The sequence below is a fragment of the Nicotiana tomentosiformis genome, chromosome 6 (genome assembly GCF_000390325.3).
Source record: "Nicotiana tomentosiformis chromosome 6, ASM39032v3, whole genome shotgun sequence".
Classification (NCBI taxonomy): domain Eukaryota; kingdom Viridiplantae; phylum Streptophyta; class Magnoliopsida; order Solanales; family Solanaceae; genus Nicotiana; species Nicotiana tomentosiformis.
Genome location: NC_090817.1, coordinates 2,955,132 through 2,973,919, shown reverse-complemented (window position 1 = coordinate 2,973,919; position 18,788 = coordinate 2,955,132). Strand labels below are relative to the sequence as shown.

General features: G+C 38.7%; 1 protein-coding gene across 1 annotated transcript; it reads left to right on the top strand.

Annotated features, from left to right (window-relative positions):
- Positions 1-7,298: 7,298 nt before the first annotated feature.
- Positions 7,299-12,340, top strand: LOC108944315 (disease resistance protein Roq1-like). The gene is made up of 5 exons (XM_070177048.1): positions 7,299-7,807; positions 7,952-9,077; positions 9,441-10,048; positions 11,638-12,135; positions 12,325-12,340. The coding sequence occupies exons 2-4, from the start codon at positions 9,021-9,023 to the stop codon at positions 11,825-11,827; spliced, it is 855 nt and encodes a 284-aa protein (XP_070033149.1). The 5' UTR covers positions 7,299-7,807; positions 7,952-9,020; the 3' UTR covers positions 11,828-12,135; positions 12,325-12,340.
- The last annotated feature ends 6,448 nt before the right edge of the window (positions 12,341-18,788 follow it).

The following is an 18,788-nucleotide window of genomic DNA, read 5'->3' as shown; positions in this document are numbered from 1 at the left end:
GTCCGGGGTTTCATACCCACAAGACCAGATTTATAACTATTACTTACCTCAAGCCGTGTAATTCTTTATTCTGCAATGTCTTTTCCTCGTGAATTGGCCTCCAAACGCCTCGAATCTAGCCACAAATAATTCGATTAGTCAATAAAATTTATTGGAATTAATTTCATAAAAAATATTAATTTTCCATCGAAATCCAAAATTTAGCTCAAAAATCGCCCGTGGGCCCCACATCTCGGAACCCGACAAAAGTTACAAAATCCGTAAGCCCATTCAACCACGAGTCTAACCATACTAATTTTACCAAAATCCGACATCAACTCGACCTCCAAATCTTCAAATTAAACCAAGAGGTTTTTCTAAATTTTTTAACTCAATTCACTAATTTAATGATAAAAACAACAATAGATTCATGTAATTTAACCAAAATCAAGTTAGGAATTCTTACCCCAATGTTTTCCTTGAAACACTCTTGAAAAATCGCCTCACCCGAGCTTCCTTGGTCCAAAATGGAAGAATGAGATGAATTTGGACTTTATTCTGCTGCCCAGGGGTTTGTTCTTCGCGTTCGCGACCCTCCCCTCGCGTTCGCGATGAACAAATTCTCCAACAACCATTTTCAAACCCTTCTCAGACAGCCTCTAGTATAATGGTCATATCTCTTTGTACAAAACTCCAAATGATGAATTGTTTAACTTTCTGAAAACTAGACACCAAGGCCTATAATTTTTATTTGTTAATCATCTCCCAATTCCTTACAGATTACGAGATATATGCTTCCAAAAAATCAGCCCTGTGCAACAGAGATTTTTAAACTCTTCCCAGATAGCCTGTAGTATATCTACCATAACTTTTTGTACACAACTCTAAATGATAAATGGTTTAACTTTCTGAAAACTAGACACAAAGATCTACAACTTTAATTTTTAGATCATCTCTAAATTTTTTATAGATTGCGAGATACGAGCCTTCAAAGTCAGATAACGGACAACAAAAATTCCTTCTTCGCGAACGCGAGAACCTCTTCGCGAACGCGAAGAACAAAGTCCCAACAGTAAAATCCTTCTGCGCGAACGCGAGAGGCTCCTTGCGAACGCGAAGAACAATACCAGAACCAGCAACCAGCAGCATCAAAACACCCAAACTTGGTCCGAAACTACCCCGAATCAAACCCGAGGCCCCCGGGACCCCGTCCAATCGTACCAACCAGTCCCAATACATAACACGAACCTGCTCGAGGCCTCAAATCACATCAAACAATACTAAAAATATGAATCACACATAGATTCAAGCCTAATGAATTTTGAAACTTTCAATTTCTATAAACGACACAGGAACCTAATCACGTCCGATTGACCTCAAATTTTGCACACAAGTCATAATTGACATAACGAATCTATTCCAATTTCCAGAATCGGATTCCGACCCTGATATCAAAAAGTCAACTCCCCGGTCAAACTTCTAAACTTAAATTTCTATTTTAGTCATTTCAAGCCTAATTTAGCTACGGGCTTCCAAAAAGATTTTCGAACACACTCCTAAATCCAAAATCACCATACGAAACTATTGGAATCATTAAAACTCTATTCCGAGGTCGTTTACATATAAGTCTACATCCGTTCAACTTTTCTAACTTAAAATTTTTAATTATGAGACTAAGAGTCTCATTTCACTCCGAATTCTCTCCGGACCCAAACCAACTAATCCGGTAAGTCTTAAAATGACTGTAAAGCATAAATTGAGCAGTAAATGGGGGAACGGAATTGTAATACTCAAAACGACCGGTCGAGTAGTTACAACTTCTCAGTGGGCTTTCCCCCAGTAGGATTGGGTGAAATGTTGTATGAATTATTGTTTAGTTGGATGGTGGACTGTTGTGAGCAGTGGCGGAGCCAGGAATTGTTACAAGGGACTAAAGAAAAAACAAAATGTCACACCTATTATTTTAACCTGTATTTCTCTCATGTCAAGGGGATTCAATTATTCGCAATATTAAATATTTACAAGTGTTTTTACCCTATTGACGTAGTATAACTTTGCGTGTGGCTCTGCCACATGTTGTGAGGAGTTTTGTTAGGTATAAGGCGGGGAGAGGAATAATCATATGTGGATCCACTATTTGAATTTTATGAATTCGGATTTGGAATTCCACCACATCCCGTCTAATTTATCTGGTTCGAAATATGTTATTTGTACTTAACTGGGTCTTTTAACACAAACAAGGTCTAAGTAGCTTGTCTAAATTCAAAGCTACTGGGTTTGAGTGAACCCATAACTCCTTTACTAGATCCGCCCCCATGAATAGTGCAGCTTTCATTGATCTTTCGTTGGCTAGTAGTAGGCTTCAGATTTGTTATCATTTGTCAGTGCATTGAATAGAATATGACTAACCAGAGTGAACATTGTTGACGTGTTCTATTCGAAGATAATGAAGCAACTTGGGCCCCTAGGGCTTTAATCTAGCGGTAAGAGCGCGACTTGTTATGTGAGGGTTAGGCGCATGTCACGATTTCGAACCGTGTCGCAGATAAATGCATAGAGGGGCGGTTCATCATCCACCAGAGTTTCAAACAGTGTGCCATTGGCCCTCAGAGATGTCTTGGTTATCACAAAACAGATAAAGGATAATGAAGTAACTTGGAATGTCATTAAATCTGATTGAGTTGTCTTAATATTCTGTTTCACCACTTGACCAATAGAAATAGTTTTTGGAATAATCTGTTTATTGTTTTGTTTAGTGATTCCTGGAGTCATTCAACTCTTCAGAAGGCAGCTTTCAGTAAATTGTTGAGGAAGTGCAACAGCAGGTTATAGAGGATAGAAAAGTTATCCTATTTCCACTTCACTTGGTTAAAGATGCCATCTACCTCTTATACTTCATTACCACCTTCTGAACAGTGGGATTATGATGTGTTCTTGAGTTTTAGAGGAGAAGACACGCGTAAGACCTTTATAGCCCACCTTCACAGAGAATTATGTCGGGCTGGAATCAATACTTTCAAAGATGATGAAACACTAGAACGAGGTGCATCGATTTCACAGACAACTTTCATTCGTAGACTTCTCTAATCTTGGTCTAGGAAGCAAAAATATTAATGTACCAATTACTTTGTGTATCTCATGAATTTATTTAACCGCAAAAACCTAGCCATCTATTCGTAGGGGCGTATGCACCTTATACCATGGAGTGTCACCGGGACACCGCTTGGTCGAAATTTTTCACTAGATATTTATAAGAAAAATGAAAATATTAGGGATACGTATAGAAAATGACACTACTTGTCATTATAGTCATTTATTCATTTGTCCATTTCTTCAAATTATGACACCGCTTATGTAAAATCCTGCGTACGCCACTGTCTAGTCTACTCGTTAATACACATGTTAGCTAAAGTTATCTCGTTCTAACAACTATGGTAATTACAATCCTTTTTGCCTCACGGTGGGTGAGTAAGCAGGAGGGGATCCTTATGGTTAGACTAAATGGCCGAGAAGGTTAGCGAGGTTCCTGGTGAAGTGAAAGATTTTTCACTATAGAGTTAGTTTACTTGCTATAGCTGAAGCTACTCGACTATTTAGTTGGCATGCTTTTAGAAAGACATCTCCAGTCAATGGTTTTGAGCTGTTTTCTCACCGAGTTGTACAGTACGCTGGTGGCCTTCCCCTGGCGCTTAAAGTCTTGGGTTCCTTCCTTCGTGGACGGAACATAAAGCAGTGGAGGAGTGCACTGGATACACTGCAAAATATTCCAAATGATGAAATCATTTCAAAGCTTAAGATAAGTTATGATGGGCTAGGGGATAAAGTGAAGCAAGTTTTCCTAGACTTAGCATGTTCATTTGTAACATCAGATGCTGCTACTCTGAAAGAACTGTTCACTGAAATAATTATTGATGTCCTGGTTGAGAAGTCCCTCCTTTTTGTATCATCATTTGGTAGGATTGAGATACATGATTTGATTCGAGAAATGGGCCGACGTATTGCAGTGCAAGAATACCCAAGGCGCCGGATATGGCTTCATGAGGATATTGCTGACATTTTAAGTGAAAATACGGTAGCAATTTATCCTGATAAATTTAATAAATTTAAGCCATCACAATTGTACAATATTATGCTCTTGCCTGCTCAGGCTTTGGTGCTGTTACGGATCTATTGTCTATTTTCGTCTTCTTGAGCCGAGGGTCTTTCATAAATAGCCTCTCTATTCTCCGGGGTAGAGGTAAGGTCTCCGTACACTCTACCCTTCCCAGACTTCACTTGTGGGATTTTACTTTATTTTTGTTGTTGTTGTTGCTCTTGCCTGCTCATAACAGGTGTCACGACCCAAAATCTCACATGTCGTGATGACGCCTAACTCAATACTAGACAAGCTGACAATCCCAATGAACCACCATATCTTTTAAATTTGAAAACATAATAATTAAATTCAACGGAAGAAATCTCACAAATACAAATATAAACACTCCAAAAACCCGGTGTCACTGAGTACATGAGCATCTAAATGAATACAAAGTCTGACTGATAAAAATCACTGTCTGAAGTATAGAACAGTACAATAACTAAATAGGAGGGGAATCAAGTCTGCGGACGTCAAGCAGTTATCTTGATAGTTTTCAACAGAAATAACTCCGAAATCTAGCAGCCGTCGTATTCGGAGGCACCTGGATCTGCACACGAGGTGCAGAGTGTAGTATGAGTACAACCAACTCAATAAGTAACAAGACTAACCTCTGGGCTGAAAGTAGTGACGAGCTATGCATGTACAATCCAATACATAAATAATTGTACAAAAATATAGACATGATTTCAAGTTCAACACTTAAACTCAGTACAATCAAAATAGATCAATATTGCATGATATGAGGAATGTGACAACTTAGTGGAAAGACTTCCTGTACTACTGGTCACAAATCATTCGGTCACTCGGTACTGTCTATGGCCAATCCAGCCCAGGAATATTCCATCCCGTATATACATTCACATTGACTGACAGTCAGTCCCTCAGTACCGTATAAGGCCAATCCAGCCCTTGGGTAATTTACCCCCACATGTACATGATACAGACAAGATCCATGTCTAGGGAAAATTCATCACAGTATAAATAAATAAGGCAAGTTCATGCCTTGGGAAGTCCATCCCGAATATATATATAACCATCTACGCTCACTGGGGGTGTGTACAGACTCCGGAAGGGCTCCTTCAGCCCAAGCGTAATATAAAGCCAATATGGCCTACTGCAGGCGGGCAGTCCCGATCCGTATAATAAATAAGCCTATAAGGCCTGATGCAGGCGAGCAACCCCGATCCATATAATAATAAAGCCAATAAGGCTTGCTGCAGGCGGGCAACCCCGATCCAGAACAAATAAGCCTATAAGGCCTACTGCGGCATGCAGCTCGATCCCATAATAATAATAATATATATAAAGCCACATGGCCTGCTGCGGCGCGCAGTTTGATCCCATAAATATCCTCACAATGGATGAATATGACTGAGTGTGAAATGTACAATTTTTAAACAATTAATTCAACGGCAACACGACCCCATGAGTTCCAAAATATCGGCACGTAGCCTAAACATGATTTTTAATAAGAGCCTCATCTCAATTTCTCTAACACGTGGGGAAATGTTCACATATTACCGTGATTCTTTAATTTTTCAACCCCACAGAATTTATTCAAGTCACAATTTCAACGGTACACGTCCACACGCTCGTCAACTATCGTGTGCGTCATTTCCAAACAACTTATATAACACCAATTCGGGGATTCATACCCTTAGAACCAAGTTTAGAAGTGTTACTTATCTCAAACCGTGTAATTCTTTACTCCGCTATGCCTTTGCCTCGCAAATTTGCCTCCGAAAGCCTCGTATCTAGTCACAATTAATTTAATTCAGTCAATAAAAATCATAGGAATTTATTCCATATAAAAATCCTAATTTTCCAAAAAAGTTCGAAATTTAACTCAAAAATCGCCCATGGGGCCCATGTCTCGGAATCCGACGAAACTCATAAAATCCGATAACCCATTCAATTACGAGTTCAACCATACTAATTTCACTCAAATCTGACTCCGAATCGGTATTCAAATCTCAAAAATTCATTTTATGAAATTTCTACAATTTCTCCCAAATTTCCATCTCAAAATACTGATTAAATGATGAAAACAATGATATATTCATGTATATTAACCAAATCTGAGTTAGAATCACTTACCCCGATGAATTTCTTGAAAAACCCACGAAAAATCGTCACACACCGAGCTCTCTAGGTCCAAAAATGAAATAATACCCTAGGCCTCAGTTATATAGTACACCCTCTGACCTCCCAATGTGCGGTCTGCACATTTTCAAGTTCTGCGGTCGCACAAAAATTGTGCGGCCACACTTTACAAACTCTCCACTACCAGGCTTCAGTAAATTGGCCATAACTTTCTCTATTAGACACGAAGGGCTACAACATTCGTTTTTGAATCATCTCCAAATTCCTTGTGGATCAAAAGATATAATCTTCCGAAATCGAGCCATCGAACCTGCAAAACCCCTGAAGTGCGGCCGCACACAAAATTGTGCGGTCCGCACTTTTCCTCTGGAGTGCGGCCGCACACAAAATTGTGCGGTCCGCACTTTTTCGAAAGTTGCAGAAGAATATTAGAGTGTTGAAATGCCCGGACATCGCTCAAAACTCACCGAGCCACTCGGGATCCTGTTCAAATATACGAACAAGTTTCATCACATAACACGGACCTACTTGAGGCCTCAAATCACATCAAAATGACGAATCGCACCTCAAATCAAAATCTATGAACTTTGAACTTTCAAATTCTATTTCTTGTGCCGAAACACATCAAATCAATCCGGAATGACTTCAAATTTTGCACACAAGTCATAAATGACATAACGGAGCTATAAAAATTTTCAGAACTTGATTCCGACCCCGATATCAAAAAGTCAACTCCCCGGTCAAACTTCCCGAAAATTCAATTTTTGCCATTTCAAGCCAAATTCCACTACGGACTTCCAAATAATTTTTCGGACACGCTACTAAGTCCAAAATCACCATAAGGAGCTATTGGAACCATCAAAACTCCATTCCGGGGTCGTTTACACATAAGTCGATATCCGATCACTATTTCAACTTAAGCTTTAAACCTTGGAACTAAGTATTCCAATTCATTCTAAAACCTTACCGGACCCGAACCAATTAATCCGGTAAGTCATAAAACAATTATGAAGCATAAATTGAGCAGTAAATGGGGAAACAGGGTTGTAATACTCAAAACGATCGGTCGGGTCAGGATAGTCCCACGTCTGGTCTTTTTTATGAAAGTGATACAAATGTCTATTTCAAAGGATGGATAAAATTAGTTCCCACATTTTGTTAGAAAATAGAAATCATTGTTTGATCAGATTCATTTTTGAAAGCATTAAACTCAATTATCATGTGCAAGTATAAAAGCATGACTTGTCCTTTGCGCTGTGTTAATGCAATATTTGAATCCTCCCGGGGCGGAGAAGCAATAGAAGTCATACTAATTCCGTTGATGTCCAACTCAGAGGAGAATACCATTCACCTGAGCAATGAAGTCTTCAGACATATGAAGAGACTAAGAATATTTATATCATCGTCTCACAAGAACGTCATGTATTTTTGCTCTCATGACCCCATTAAGTTTCTTCCAAACAGCTTATGCTGGTTTAATTGGTCATATTATCCTTCACCATCATTGCCAGAAAATTTCGAACCACCAAAGTTGGTGGGGCTTATTATGCAATGCAGTTACTTGGTTAACCTCGGAAGGGGTCAAAGGTATGATTTTAAGTCTTTGAGTCCTCTGCGAATATATAGTTAAGACTTCTTTTCTTCTATGATCTAAGTTACAAAAACTGTAATTGCGCATACAAAAGACATGAATTTAATGTATACTTGTATTTGCTTAATTGTTCAAAACAGCGTTTAAACAGGTTGAGCATTCTTGATTTGAGTGATTCTCGAAAATTAATCCAAATTTCAGACCTTTCTGGTTCTCCAGATTTGGAAAGGCTAATCCTATGTCGCTGTGTTCGGCTGGTAGAGGTCCACCCATCTGTTGGAGCCCTCAAAAAGCTTACCATTTTAGATGTGGAAGGTTGTGAAAAACTTGAAAGGCTTCCCTCTAAGTTTCAATCCGGGTCTCTTGAAGTTCTAAATTTTGCTGGTTGTCAGAGTTTGAGAAAAGTTCCAGAAATTCAGCAAAATGTGAATCGTTTAACAGAATTCAAGCAGCCAAACTTTGGGGTACTTGAATTAACGTATTCATTCCTGAGCTATCTAGATTTGAGTGGCTGCAGTAACATTGAAGCGCTTCCTAGCAGCATGTGCAGGTTGAAAAGTTTGAAGTTTCTGTACCTCAATCGCTGTACCAAACTAAAGAACTTGCCAGAAGATATTTGTGAACTAGTGAACTTGGAGAGGCTTGATGCAAGTGAAACATCAATTTAGTGCACCCCAAATTCCATCACATGTTTGAGGAAACTGAAGTTTCTATCTTTTCGAAAAGTACCCAAGGTTTTTCATGTGAGCGATTTATGCAGTTGGGGATGTTTTGCCCAACTTGATTTGAAATTTCAGCTGCCCAGTATTTTATCAGTCTTTTGCATACTTACAAGACTGGATCTTAGTGCTTGCAATTTATTTGATGGGAGTATTCCTGAGGATCTTGGATGCTTGGCCTCACTACTAGAGTTGAATCTGAGCAGAAATAACTTCACCTTTTTACCTAAAAGCATTGTGCTACTTAACCGTCTTCAACACCTTGACATAACCTATTGTGAAAAGCTTACAGAGCTGCCAGAGCTTCCTCCAGGTATAATGAAACTGTTTCTAGATGATCGCTTTGCTTTGGAAAGCATTCCAACACTACCAACCATGTACAAAGAGTTGTACTTGGTCTCATTCGCTAATCAGAAGTTGCAAGAGATGTGGTGTGCTTCACGCAGGGAAAGTTCTGCTGCGCATATGAGAAACTGTCTTAAGGAAGAACATGGCAGACATGCTAGAAGAGATTCTCCTTCAATTTTTGTCAACAGTGCAGCGTAAGGTATGCTTCTCCTTCTGTCTTTCCCTATAAACTTTCTGAGATTCTAAGCATGCAAGGATGCGATTTTGTTCGTTGTAGGGTGTGGCCTGTGGTCAATTAAGTGGTTTGAGAACCATGAGATCTCAGATTTAAATCTCAGTGGAGGCAAAAATACTAGGTGATTTCTTCCCATCTGTCCAATCCTTGGTGGACAGAGTTACCGGGTACCTGTACTGGTTGGAGATAGCAGGTACCTTGTGGAATTAGTCGAGGCGAGGCTGTGGATGCAAGCTTGCCCGGACACCATAGTTATAAAAGGATGTAATCTTGTATCTGTAGATGTTTAAAAAATGAACTAATCGTGTAACATTAATATTGTTGTAGTTGGTTTTTGACGACCAGCGCAGAGGGGGAAGATTTGGTATTGTCTTCCCTAGAAGTGATCCAAGTGCTAAGGTTCCTAGGTGGTTCGAGTATCGTAAGACATGTTCAACGGGGATTTCCTTCAACCTGAAGAAACACTGGTATAATAATAAGTTTATGGGATTTGCTATCTATTGTCAGCTTCCTTTCTTAAATGATGAATCACCGAAAAACCGTAAAAGGGATTTTGCATTCGGTTTGTTCCGGGGTACAACAATCACTACAAAATTGGTGCCAGAACGTGCTGCTATGGATCAACGAACTCCTAGAAAAATAGTTCATTTGCAAGTGTCAAATGTAGTAGCATATGGCAGTCATGACTGCTTTATTTTCTTACAATTGGACCTGAAAAAGGTACATTTTAATGGTAAAGGTAAGGGGACAATGTTGATAGATAATCCAAATGACTATTGTAGATTTGAGGCATCTCTAGATTGCCCTGTGTCATCAAATTGGGGAGTTCGTCTGGTATATGCTGATGATATTGAGGCGATGAGGTTGGAATGGGCTTGGCAGTCTATCAGATTTAAGCATTTGCGTGAAGAGGATGTCGAGTTGTGTATTGAGAGGTTGAAAGAATTGTCACTTCCAAGAGAAATAAGATATTTTTATGGAACACTTATTTTCTATGAATTGCCAATTATATCAACTTGACCTAGATGCTTATCCTTTGGTGAAGACTTGACCCACGTATTCTTGAATTGTAAATAATCTCACCTAATCTGGGAAGGATCAAGATTGGGCCTAAACCCCAGTTAAATTTCAAGAGTAGTTAGTTACCTGGACTTTGTCAGCTCCTAAAAATGAAGATTTCAGTGTTTCGTTACTTGTCATATGGGTGATCTGGAAGCAAAGAAACAAGTTAGTGCAAGAAAGAGTTGTTTTTGTTACCTCAGAAGTCATTTTCACAGCCATTAAAGAGCACTCAAGGTTTCTGTATTCTGTAGGCATAGCAATAAGAGAGCTCTATGAGGTGCATAGAGGAACAATCGTTGATCTCAATACTTTCAACGTTGATTCTTATGTACAGTTGGACGGCGACGTACTAGTAATGGAGGTTAAGGGCAGTGGCGGAGCCACATTGAAGCAAGGCGACACCCCTTCGCCGGAAAATTACACTATTTTGCTAGATAATTTTATTTTATTTTATGTATATTTACTATAGGTTGACTTCCCTTTTACTTTTCGATATATGTAATTATTTATATTTTAATACTTCTTGATGAAAATTTTAGATCCGCCACCGGTTAAGGGAGCTTGGAAAGAGGGACAGGAGGCTTGGCAGTCTATCAGATTTAAGCATTTGCGCGAAGAGAATGTCGAGTTGTGTATTGAGAGGTTGAAAGAATTGTCAATTCCAGGGGAAATAAGAAATTTTTATGGAACACTTATTTTTTATGAATTGCCATTTCTATCAACTTGCCCTAGATGCTTATCCTTTGCTGAAGACTTGACCCACGTATTCTTGAACTGTAAATACTCTCAGCTAGTCTGGGAAGGATCAAGATTGGGCCTAAACCCCAGTTAAATTTCAAGAGTAGTTAGTTACCTGGACTTTGTCAGCTCCTAAAAATGAAGATTTCAATTTTTCGTTAGCTGTCATATGGGTGATCTGGAAGCACAGAAATAAGTTAGTGCAAGAAAGAGCTGTTTTTGTTACCTCAGAAGTCATTTTCACTGCCATTAAAGAGCACTCAAGGTTTCCGTATTCTGTAGGCATAGCAATAAGAGAGCTCTATGAGGTGCATAGAGGAACAATCGTTGATCTCAATGCTTTCAACGTTGATTCTGATGTACAGCTGGACGGCGACGTACTAGTAATGGAGGTTAAGGGTAGTGGCGGAGCCACATTGAAGCAAGGCGACACCCCTTCGCCGAAAAATTATACTATTTTTCTAGATAATTTTATTTTATTATATGTATATTTACTATAAGTTGACTCCCCTTTTACTTTTCGATATATGTAATTATTTATATTTTAACACTCCTTGATGAAAATTCTAGATCTGCCACCGGTTAAGAGAGCTTGGCAAGAGGGACAGGAATGGACTGGAATGACATGGATAGTGGAAATCTGGTATATGAGGTTGGAATGGGCTTGGCAGTCTATAAGATTTAAGCATTTGCGTGAAGAGGATGTAGAGTTGTGTATTGAGAGGTTGAAAGAATTGTCAGTTCCAGGGGAAATAAGATATTTTTATGGAACACTTATTTTCTATGAATTGCCATTTCTATTAACTTGCCCTAGATGCTTATCCTTTGCTGAAGACTTGACCCACGTATTCTTGAACTGTAAATACTATCAGCTAGTCTGGGAAGGATCAAGATTGGGCCTAAACCCCAGTTAAATTTCAAGAGTAGTTAGTTACCTGGACTTTGTCAGCTCCTAAAAATGAATATTTCAGTTTTTCGTTAGCTGTCATATGGGTGATATGGAAGCACAGAAACAAGTTAATACAAGAAAGAGCTGTTTTTGTTCCCTCAGAAGTCATTTCCACTGCTATTAAAGAGCACTCAAGGTTTCCGTATTCTGTAGGCATAGCAATAAGAGAGCTCTATGAGGTGCATAGAGGAACAATCGTTGATCTCAATGCTTTCAACGTTGATTCTGATGTACAACTGGACGGCGACGTACTAGTAATGGAGGTTAAGGGCAGTGGCGGAACCACATTGAAGCAAGGCGACACCCCTTCGCCGGAAAATTATACTATTTTGCTAGATAATTTAATTTTATTTTATGTATATTTACTATAGGTTAACTCCCCTTTTACTTTTCGATATATGTAATTATTTATATTTTAACACACCTTGATGAAAATTCTAGATCCGCCACCGGTTAAGAGAGCTTGGAAAGAGGGACAGGAATGGACTAGAATGACATGGATAGTGGAAATCTCGTATATGAGGTTGGAATGGGCTTGGCAGTCTAACAGATTTAAGCATTTGCGTGAAGAGGATGTCGAGTTGTGTATTGAGAGGTTGAAAGAATTGTCAGTTCCAGGGGAAATAAGATATTTTTATGGAACACTTATTTTCTATGAATATCCATTTCTATCAACTTGCCCTAGATGCTTATCCTTTGCTGAAGACTTGACCCACGTATTCTTGAACTGTAAATACTCTCAGCTAGTCTGGGAAGGATCAAGATTGGGCCTAAACCCCAGTTAAATTTCAAGAGTAGTTAGTTACCTGGACTTTGTCAGCTCCTAAAAATGAAGATTTCAGTTTTTCGTTAGCTGTCATATGGGTGATCTGGAAGCACATAAACAAGTTAGTGCAAGAAAGAGTTGTTTTTGTTTCCTCAGAAGTCATTTCCACTGCCATTAAAGAGCACTCAAGGTTTCTGTATTCTGTAGGCATAGCAATAAGAGAGCTCTATGAGGTGCATAGAGGAACAATCATTGATCTCAATGCTTTCAACATTGATTATGATGTACAGCTGGACGGCGACGTACTAGTAATGGAGGTTAAGGGCAGTGGCGGAGCCATATTGAAGCAAGGCAACACCCTTTCGCCGGAAAATTATACTATTTTGCTAGATAATATTTTTTAATTTTATGTATATTTACTATAGGTTGACTCCCCTTTTACTTTTCGATATATATAATTATTTATATTTTAACATTCCTTGATAAAAATTCTAGATCCGCCACCGGTTAAGGGAGCTTGGAAAGAGGGACAAGAATGGACTGGAATGACATGGATAGTGGAAATCTGGTATATGAGTTTGGAATGGGCTTGGCAGTCTATCAGATTTAAGCATTTGCGTGAAGAGGATGTCGAGTTGTGTATTTAGAGGTTGAAAGAATTGTCAGTTCCAGGGGAAATAAGATATTTTTATGGAACACTTATTTTCTATGAATTGCCATTTCTATCAACTTGCTCTAGATGCTTATCCTTTCCTGAAGACTTGACCCACGTATTCTTGAACTGTAAATACTCTCAGCTAGTCTGGGAAGGATCAAGATTGGGCCTAAACCCCAGTTAAATTTCAAGAGTAGTTAGTTACCTGGACTTTGTCAGCTCCTAAAAATGAAGATTTCAGTTTTTCGTTAGCTGTCATATGGGTGATCTGGAAGCACATAAACAAGTTAGTGCAAGAAAGAGTTGTTTTTGTTTCCTCAGAAGTCATTTCCACTGCCATTAAAGAGCACTCAAGGTTTCTGTATTCTGTAGGCATAGCAATAAGAGAGCTCTATGAGGTGCATAGAGGAACAATCGTTGATCTCAATGCTTTCAACATTGATTATGATGTACAGCTGGATGGCGACGTACTAGTAATGGAGGTTAAGGGCAGTGGCGGAGCCACATTGAAGCAAGGCGACACCCTTTCGTCGGAAAATTATACTATTTTGCTAGATAATATTTTTTTTATTTTATGTATATTTACTATAGGTTGACTCCCTTTTACTTTTCGATATATGTAATTATTTATATTTTAACATTCCTTGATGAAAATTCTAGATCCGCCACCGGTTAAGGGAGCTTGGAAAGAGGGACAGGAATGGAATGGAATGACATGGATAGTGGAAATCTGGTATATGAGGTTGGAATGAGCTAGGCAGTCTATCAGATTTAAGCATTTGCGTCATGAGGATGTCTAGTTGTGTATTGAGACGTTGAAAGAATTGTCACTTCCAGGGGAAATAAGATATTTTTATGGAACACTTATTTTCTATGAATTGCCAATTCTATCAACTTGACCTAGATGCTTATCCTTTGGTGAAGACTTGACCCACGTATTCTTGAATTGTAAATAATCTCAGCTAATCTGGGAAGGATCAAGATTGGGCCTAAACCCCAGTTAAATTTCAAGAGTAGTTAGTTACCTGGACTTTGTCAGCTCCTAAAAATGAAGATTTCAGTGTTTTGTTACTTGTCATATGGGTGATCTGGAAGCACAGAAACAAGTTAGTGCAAGAAAGAGCTGTTTTTGTTACCTCAGAAGTCATTTCACAGCCATTAAAGAGCACTCAAGGATTCCGTATTCTGTAGGCATAGCAATAAGAGAGCTCTATGAGGTGCATAGAGGAACAATCGTTGATCTCAATACTTTCAACGTTGATTCTTATGTACAGCTGGACGGCGACGTACTAGTAATGGAGGTTAAGGGCATTCGCGGAGCCACATTGAAGCAAGGCGACACCCCTTCGCCGGAAAATTATACTATTTTGCTAGATAATTTTATTTTATTTTATGTATATTTACTATAGGTTGACTCCCCTTTACTTTTCGATATATGTAATTATTTATATTTTAACATTCCTTGATGAAAATTCTAGATCCGCCACCGGTTAAGGGAGCTTGGAAAGAGGGACAGGAATGGAATGGAATGACATGGATAGTGGAAATCTGGTATATGAGGTTGGAATGAGCTAGGCAGTCTATCAGATTTAAGCATTTGCGTGAAGAGGATGTCTAGTTGTGTATTGAGACGTTGAAAGAATTGTCACTTCCAGGGGAAATAAGATATTTTTATGGAACACTTATTTTCTATGAATTGCCAATTCTATCAACTTGACCTAGATGCTTATCCTTTGGTGAACACTTGACCCACGTATTCTTGAATTGTAAATAATCTCAGCTAATCTGGGAAGGATCAAGATTGGGCCTAAACCCCAGTTAAATTTCAAGAGTAGTTAGTTACCTGGACTTTGTCAGCTCCTAAAAATAAAGATTTCAGTGTTTTGTTACTTGTCATATGGGTGATCTGGAAGCACAGAAACAAGTTAGTGCAAGAAAGAGCTATTTTTGTTACCTCAGAAGTCATTTCACAGCCATTAAAGAGCACTCAAGGATTCCGTATTCTGTAGGCATAGAAATAAGAGAGCTCTATGAGGTGCATAGAGGAACAATCGTTGATCTCAATACTTTCAACGTTGATTCTTATGTACAGCTGGACGGCGACGTACTAGTAATGGAGGTTAAGGGCATTCGCGGAGCCACATTGAAGCAAGGCGACACCCCTTCGCCGGAAAATTATACTATTTTGCTAGATAATTTTATTTTATTTTATGTATATTTACTATAGGTTGACTTCCCTTTTACTTTTCGATATATGTAATTATTTATATTTTAACACTCCTTGATGAAAATTTTAGATCTGCCACCGGTTAAGGGAGCTTGGAAAGAGGGACAGGAGGCTTGGCAGTCTATTTGATTTAAGCATTTGCGCGAAGAGGATGTCGAGTTGTGTATTGAGAGGTTGAAAGAATTGTCAGTTCCAGGGGAAATAAGAAATTTTTATGGAACACTTATTTTTTATGAATTGCCATTTCTATCAACTTGCCCTAGATGCTTATCCTTTGCTGAAGACTTAACCCACGTATTCTTGAACTGTAAATACTCTCAGCTAGTCTGGGAAGGATCAAGATTGGGCCTAAACCCCAGTTAAATTTCAAGAGTAGTTAGTTACCTGGACTTTGTCAGCTCCTAAAAATTAAGATTTCAATTTTTCGTTAGCTGTCATATGGGTGATCTGGAAGCACAGAAACAAGTTAGTGCAAGAAAGAGCTGTTTTTGTTACCTCAGAAGTCATTTTCACTGCCATTAAAGAGCACTCAAGGTTTCCGTATTCTGTAGGCATAGCAATAAGAGAGCTCTATGAGGTGCATAGAGGAACAATCGTTGATCTCAATGCTTTCAACGTTGATTCTGATGTACAGCTGGACGGCGACGTACTAGTAATGAAGGTTAAGGGCAGTGGCGGAGCCACATTGAAGCAAGGCGACACCCCTTCGCCGGAAAATTACACTATTTTACTAGATTATTTTATTTTATTATATGTATATTTACTATAGGTTGACTCCCCTTTTACTTTTTGATATATGTAATTATTTATATTTTAACACTCCTTGATGAAAATTCTAGATCCGCCACCGGTTAAGAGAGCTTGGAAAGAGGGACAGGAATGGACTGGAATGACATGGATAGTGGAAATCTGGTATATGAGGTTGGAATGGGCTTGGCAGTCTATAAGATTTAAGCATTTGCGTGAAGAGGATGTAGAGTTGTGTATTGAGAGGTTGAAAGAATTGTCAGTTCCAGGGGAAATAAGATATTTTTATGGAACACTTATTTTCTATGAATTGCCATTTCTATTAACTTGCCCTAGATGCTTATCCTTTGCTGAAGACTTGACCCACGTATTCTTGAACAGTAAATACTATCAGCTAGTCTGGGAAGGATCAAGATTGGGCCTAAACCCCAGTTAAATTTCAAGAGTAGTTAGTTACCTGGACTTTGTCAGCTCCTAAAAATAAATATTTCAATTTTTCGTTAGCTGTCATATGGGTGATCTGGAAGCACAGAAATAAGTTAGTGCAAGAAAGAGCTGTTTTTGTTCCATCAGAAGTCATTTCCACTGCCATTAAAGAGCACTCAAGGTTTCCTTATTCTGTAGGCATAGCAATAAGAGAGCTCTATGAGGTTCATAGAGGAACAATCGTTAATCTCAATGCTTTCAACATTGATTCTGATGTACAACTGGACGGCGACCTACTAGTAATGGAGGTTAAGGGCAGTGGCGGAACCACATTGAAGTAAGGCGACACTCCTTCGCCGGAAAATTATACTATTTTTCTAGATTATTTTATTTTATTTTATGTATATTTACTATAGGTTGACTCCCCTTTTACTTTTCGATATATGTAATTATTTATATTTTAACACACCTTGATGAAAATTCTAGATCCGCCACCGGTTAAGAGAGCTTGGAAAGAGGGACAGGAATGGACTAGAATGACATGGATAGTGGAAATCTCGTATATGAGGTTGGAATGGGCTTGGCAGTCTATCAGATTTAAGCATTTGCGTGAAGAGGATGTCGAGTTGTGTATTGAGAGGTTGAAAGAATTGTCAGTTCCAGGGGAAATAAGATATTTTTATGGAACACTTATTTTCTATGAATATCCATTTCTATCAACTTGCCCTAGATGCTTATCCTTTGCTGAAGACTTGACCCACGTATTCTTGAAATGTAAATACTCTCAGCTAGTCTGGGAAGGATCAAGATTGGGCCTAAACCCCAGTTAAATTTCAAGAGTAGTTAGTTACCTGGACTTTGTCAGCTCCTAAAAATGAAGATTTCAGTTTTTCGTTAGCTGTCATATGGGTAATCTGGAAGCACAGAAACAAGTTAGTGCAAGAAAGAGCTATTTTTGTTACCTCAGAAGTCATTTCCACTGCCATTAAAGAGCACTCAAGGTTTTCGTATTCTGTAGGCATAGCAATACGAGAGCTCTATGAGGTGCATAGAGGAACAATCGTTGATCTCAATGCTTTCAACGTTGATTCTGATGTATAGCTGGACGGCGACGTACTAGTAATGGAGGTTAAGGGAAGTGGCCACATTGAAGCAAGGCGACACCCCTTCGCCGGAAAATTATACTATTTTGCTAGATAATTTTATTTTATTTTATGTATATTTACTATAGGTTGACTCCCCTTTACTTTTCGATATATGTAATTATTTATATTTTAACATTCCTTGATGAAAATTCTAGATCCGCCACCGGTTAAGGGAGCTTGGAAAGAGGGACAGGAATGGAATGGAATGACATGGATAGTGGAAATCTGGTATATGAGGTTGGAATGAGCTAGGCAGTCTATCAGATTTAAGCATTTGCGTGAAGAGGATGTCTAGTTGTGTATTGAGACGTTGAAAGAATTGTCACTTCCAGGGGAAATAAGATATTTTTATGGAACACTTATTTTCTATGAATTGCCAATTCTATCAACTTGACCTAGATGCTTATCCTTTGGTGAAGACTTGACCCACGTATTCTTGAATTGTAAATAATCTCAGCTAATCTGGGAAGGATCAAGATTGGGCCTAAACCCCAGTTAAATTTCAAGAGTAGTTAGTTACCTGGACTTTGTCAGCTCCTAAAAATGAAGATTTCAGTTTTTCGTTAGCTGTCATACGGGTGATCTGGAAGCACAGAAACAAGTTAGTGCAAGAAAGACCTCTTTTTGTTACCTCAGAAGTCATTTCCACTTCCATTAAAGAGCACTCAAGGTTTCCGTATTCTGTAGGCATAGCAATAAGAGAGCTCTATGAGGTGCATAGAGGAACAATCGTTGATCTCAATGCTTTCAACGTTGATTCTGATGTACAGTTGGACGGCGACGTACTAGTAATGGAGGTTAAGGGCAGTGGCGGAGCCACATTGAAGCAAGGTGATACCCCTTCGCCGGAAAATTACACTATTTTGCTAGATAATTTTTTTTATTTTATGTATATTTACTATAGGTTGACTCCCCTTTACTTTTCGATATATGTAATTATTTATATTTTAACACTCCTTG

Bases quoted from the DNA above. Each gene is read 5' to 3' on its own strand.
- LOC108944315 (XM_070177048.1), top strand. From the start codon at position 9,021: ATGGCAGACATGCTAGAAGAGATTCTCCTTCAATTTTTGTCAACAGTG. The intron at 9,078-9,440 runs GTATGCTTCTCC...ATATTGTTGTAG, and splicing joins TGTCAACAGTGCAGCGTAAG to TTGGTTTTTGACGACCAGCG. The intron at 10,049-11,637 runs GTTGAAAGAATT...GTGTATTGAGAG, and splicing joins GTCGAGTTGTGTATTGAGAG to GTTGAAAGAATTGTCAGTTC.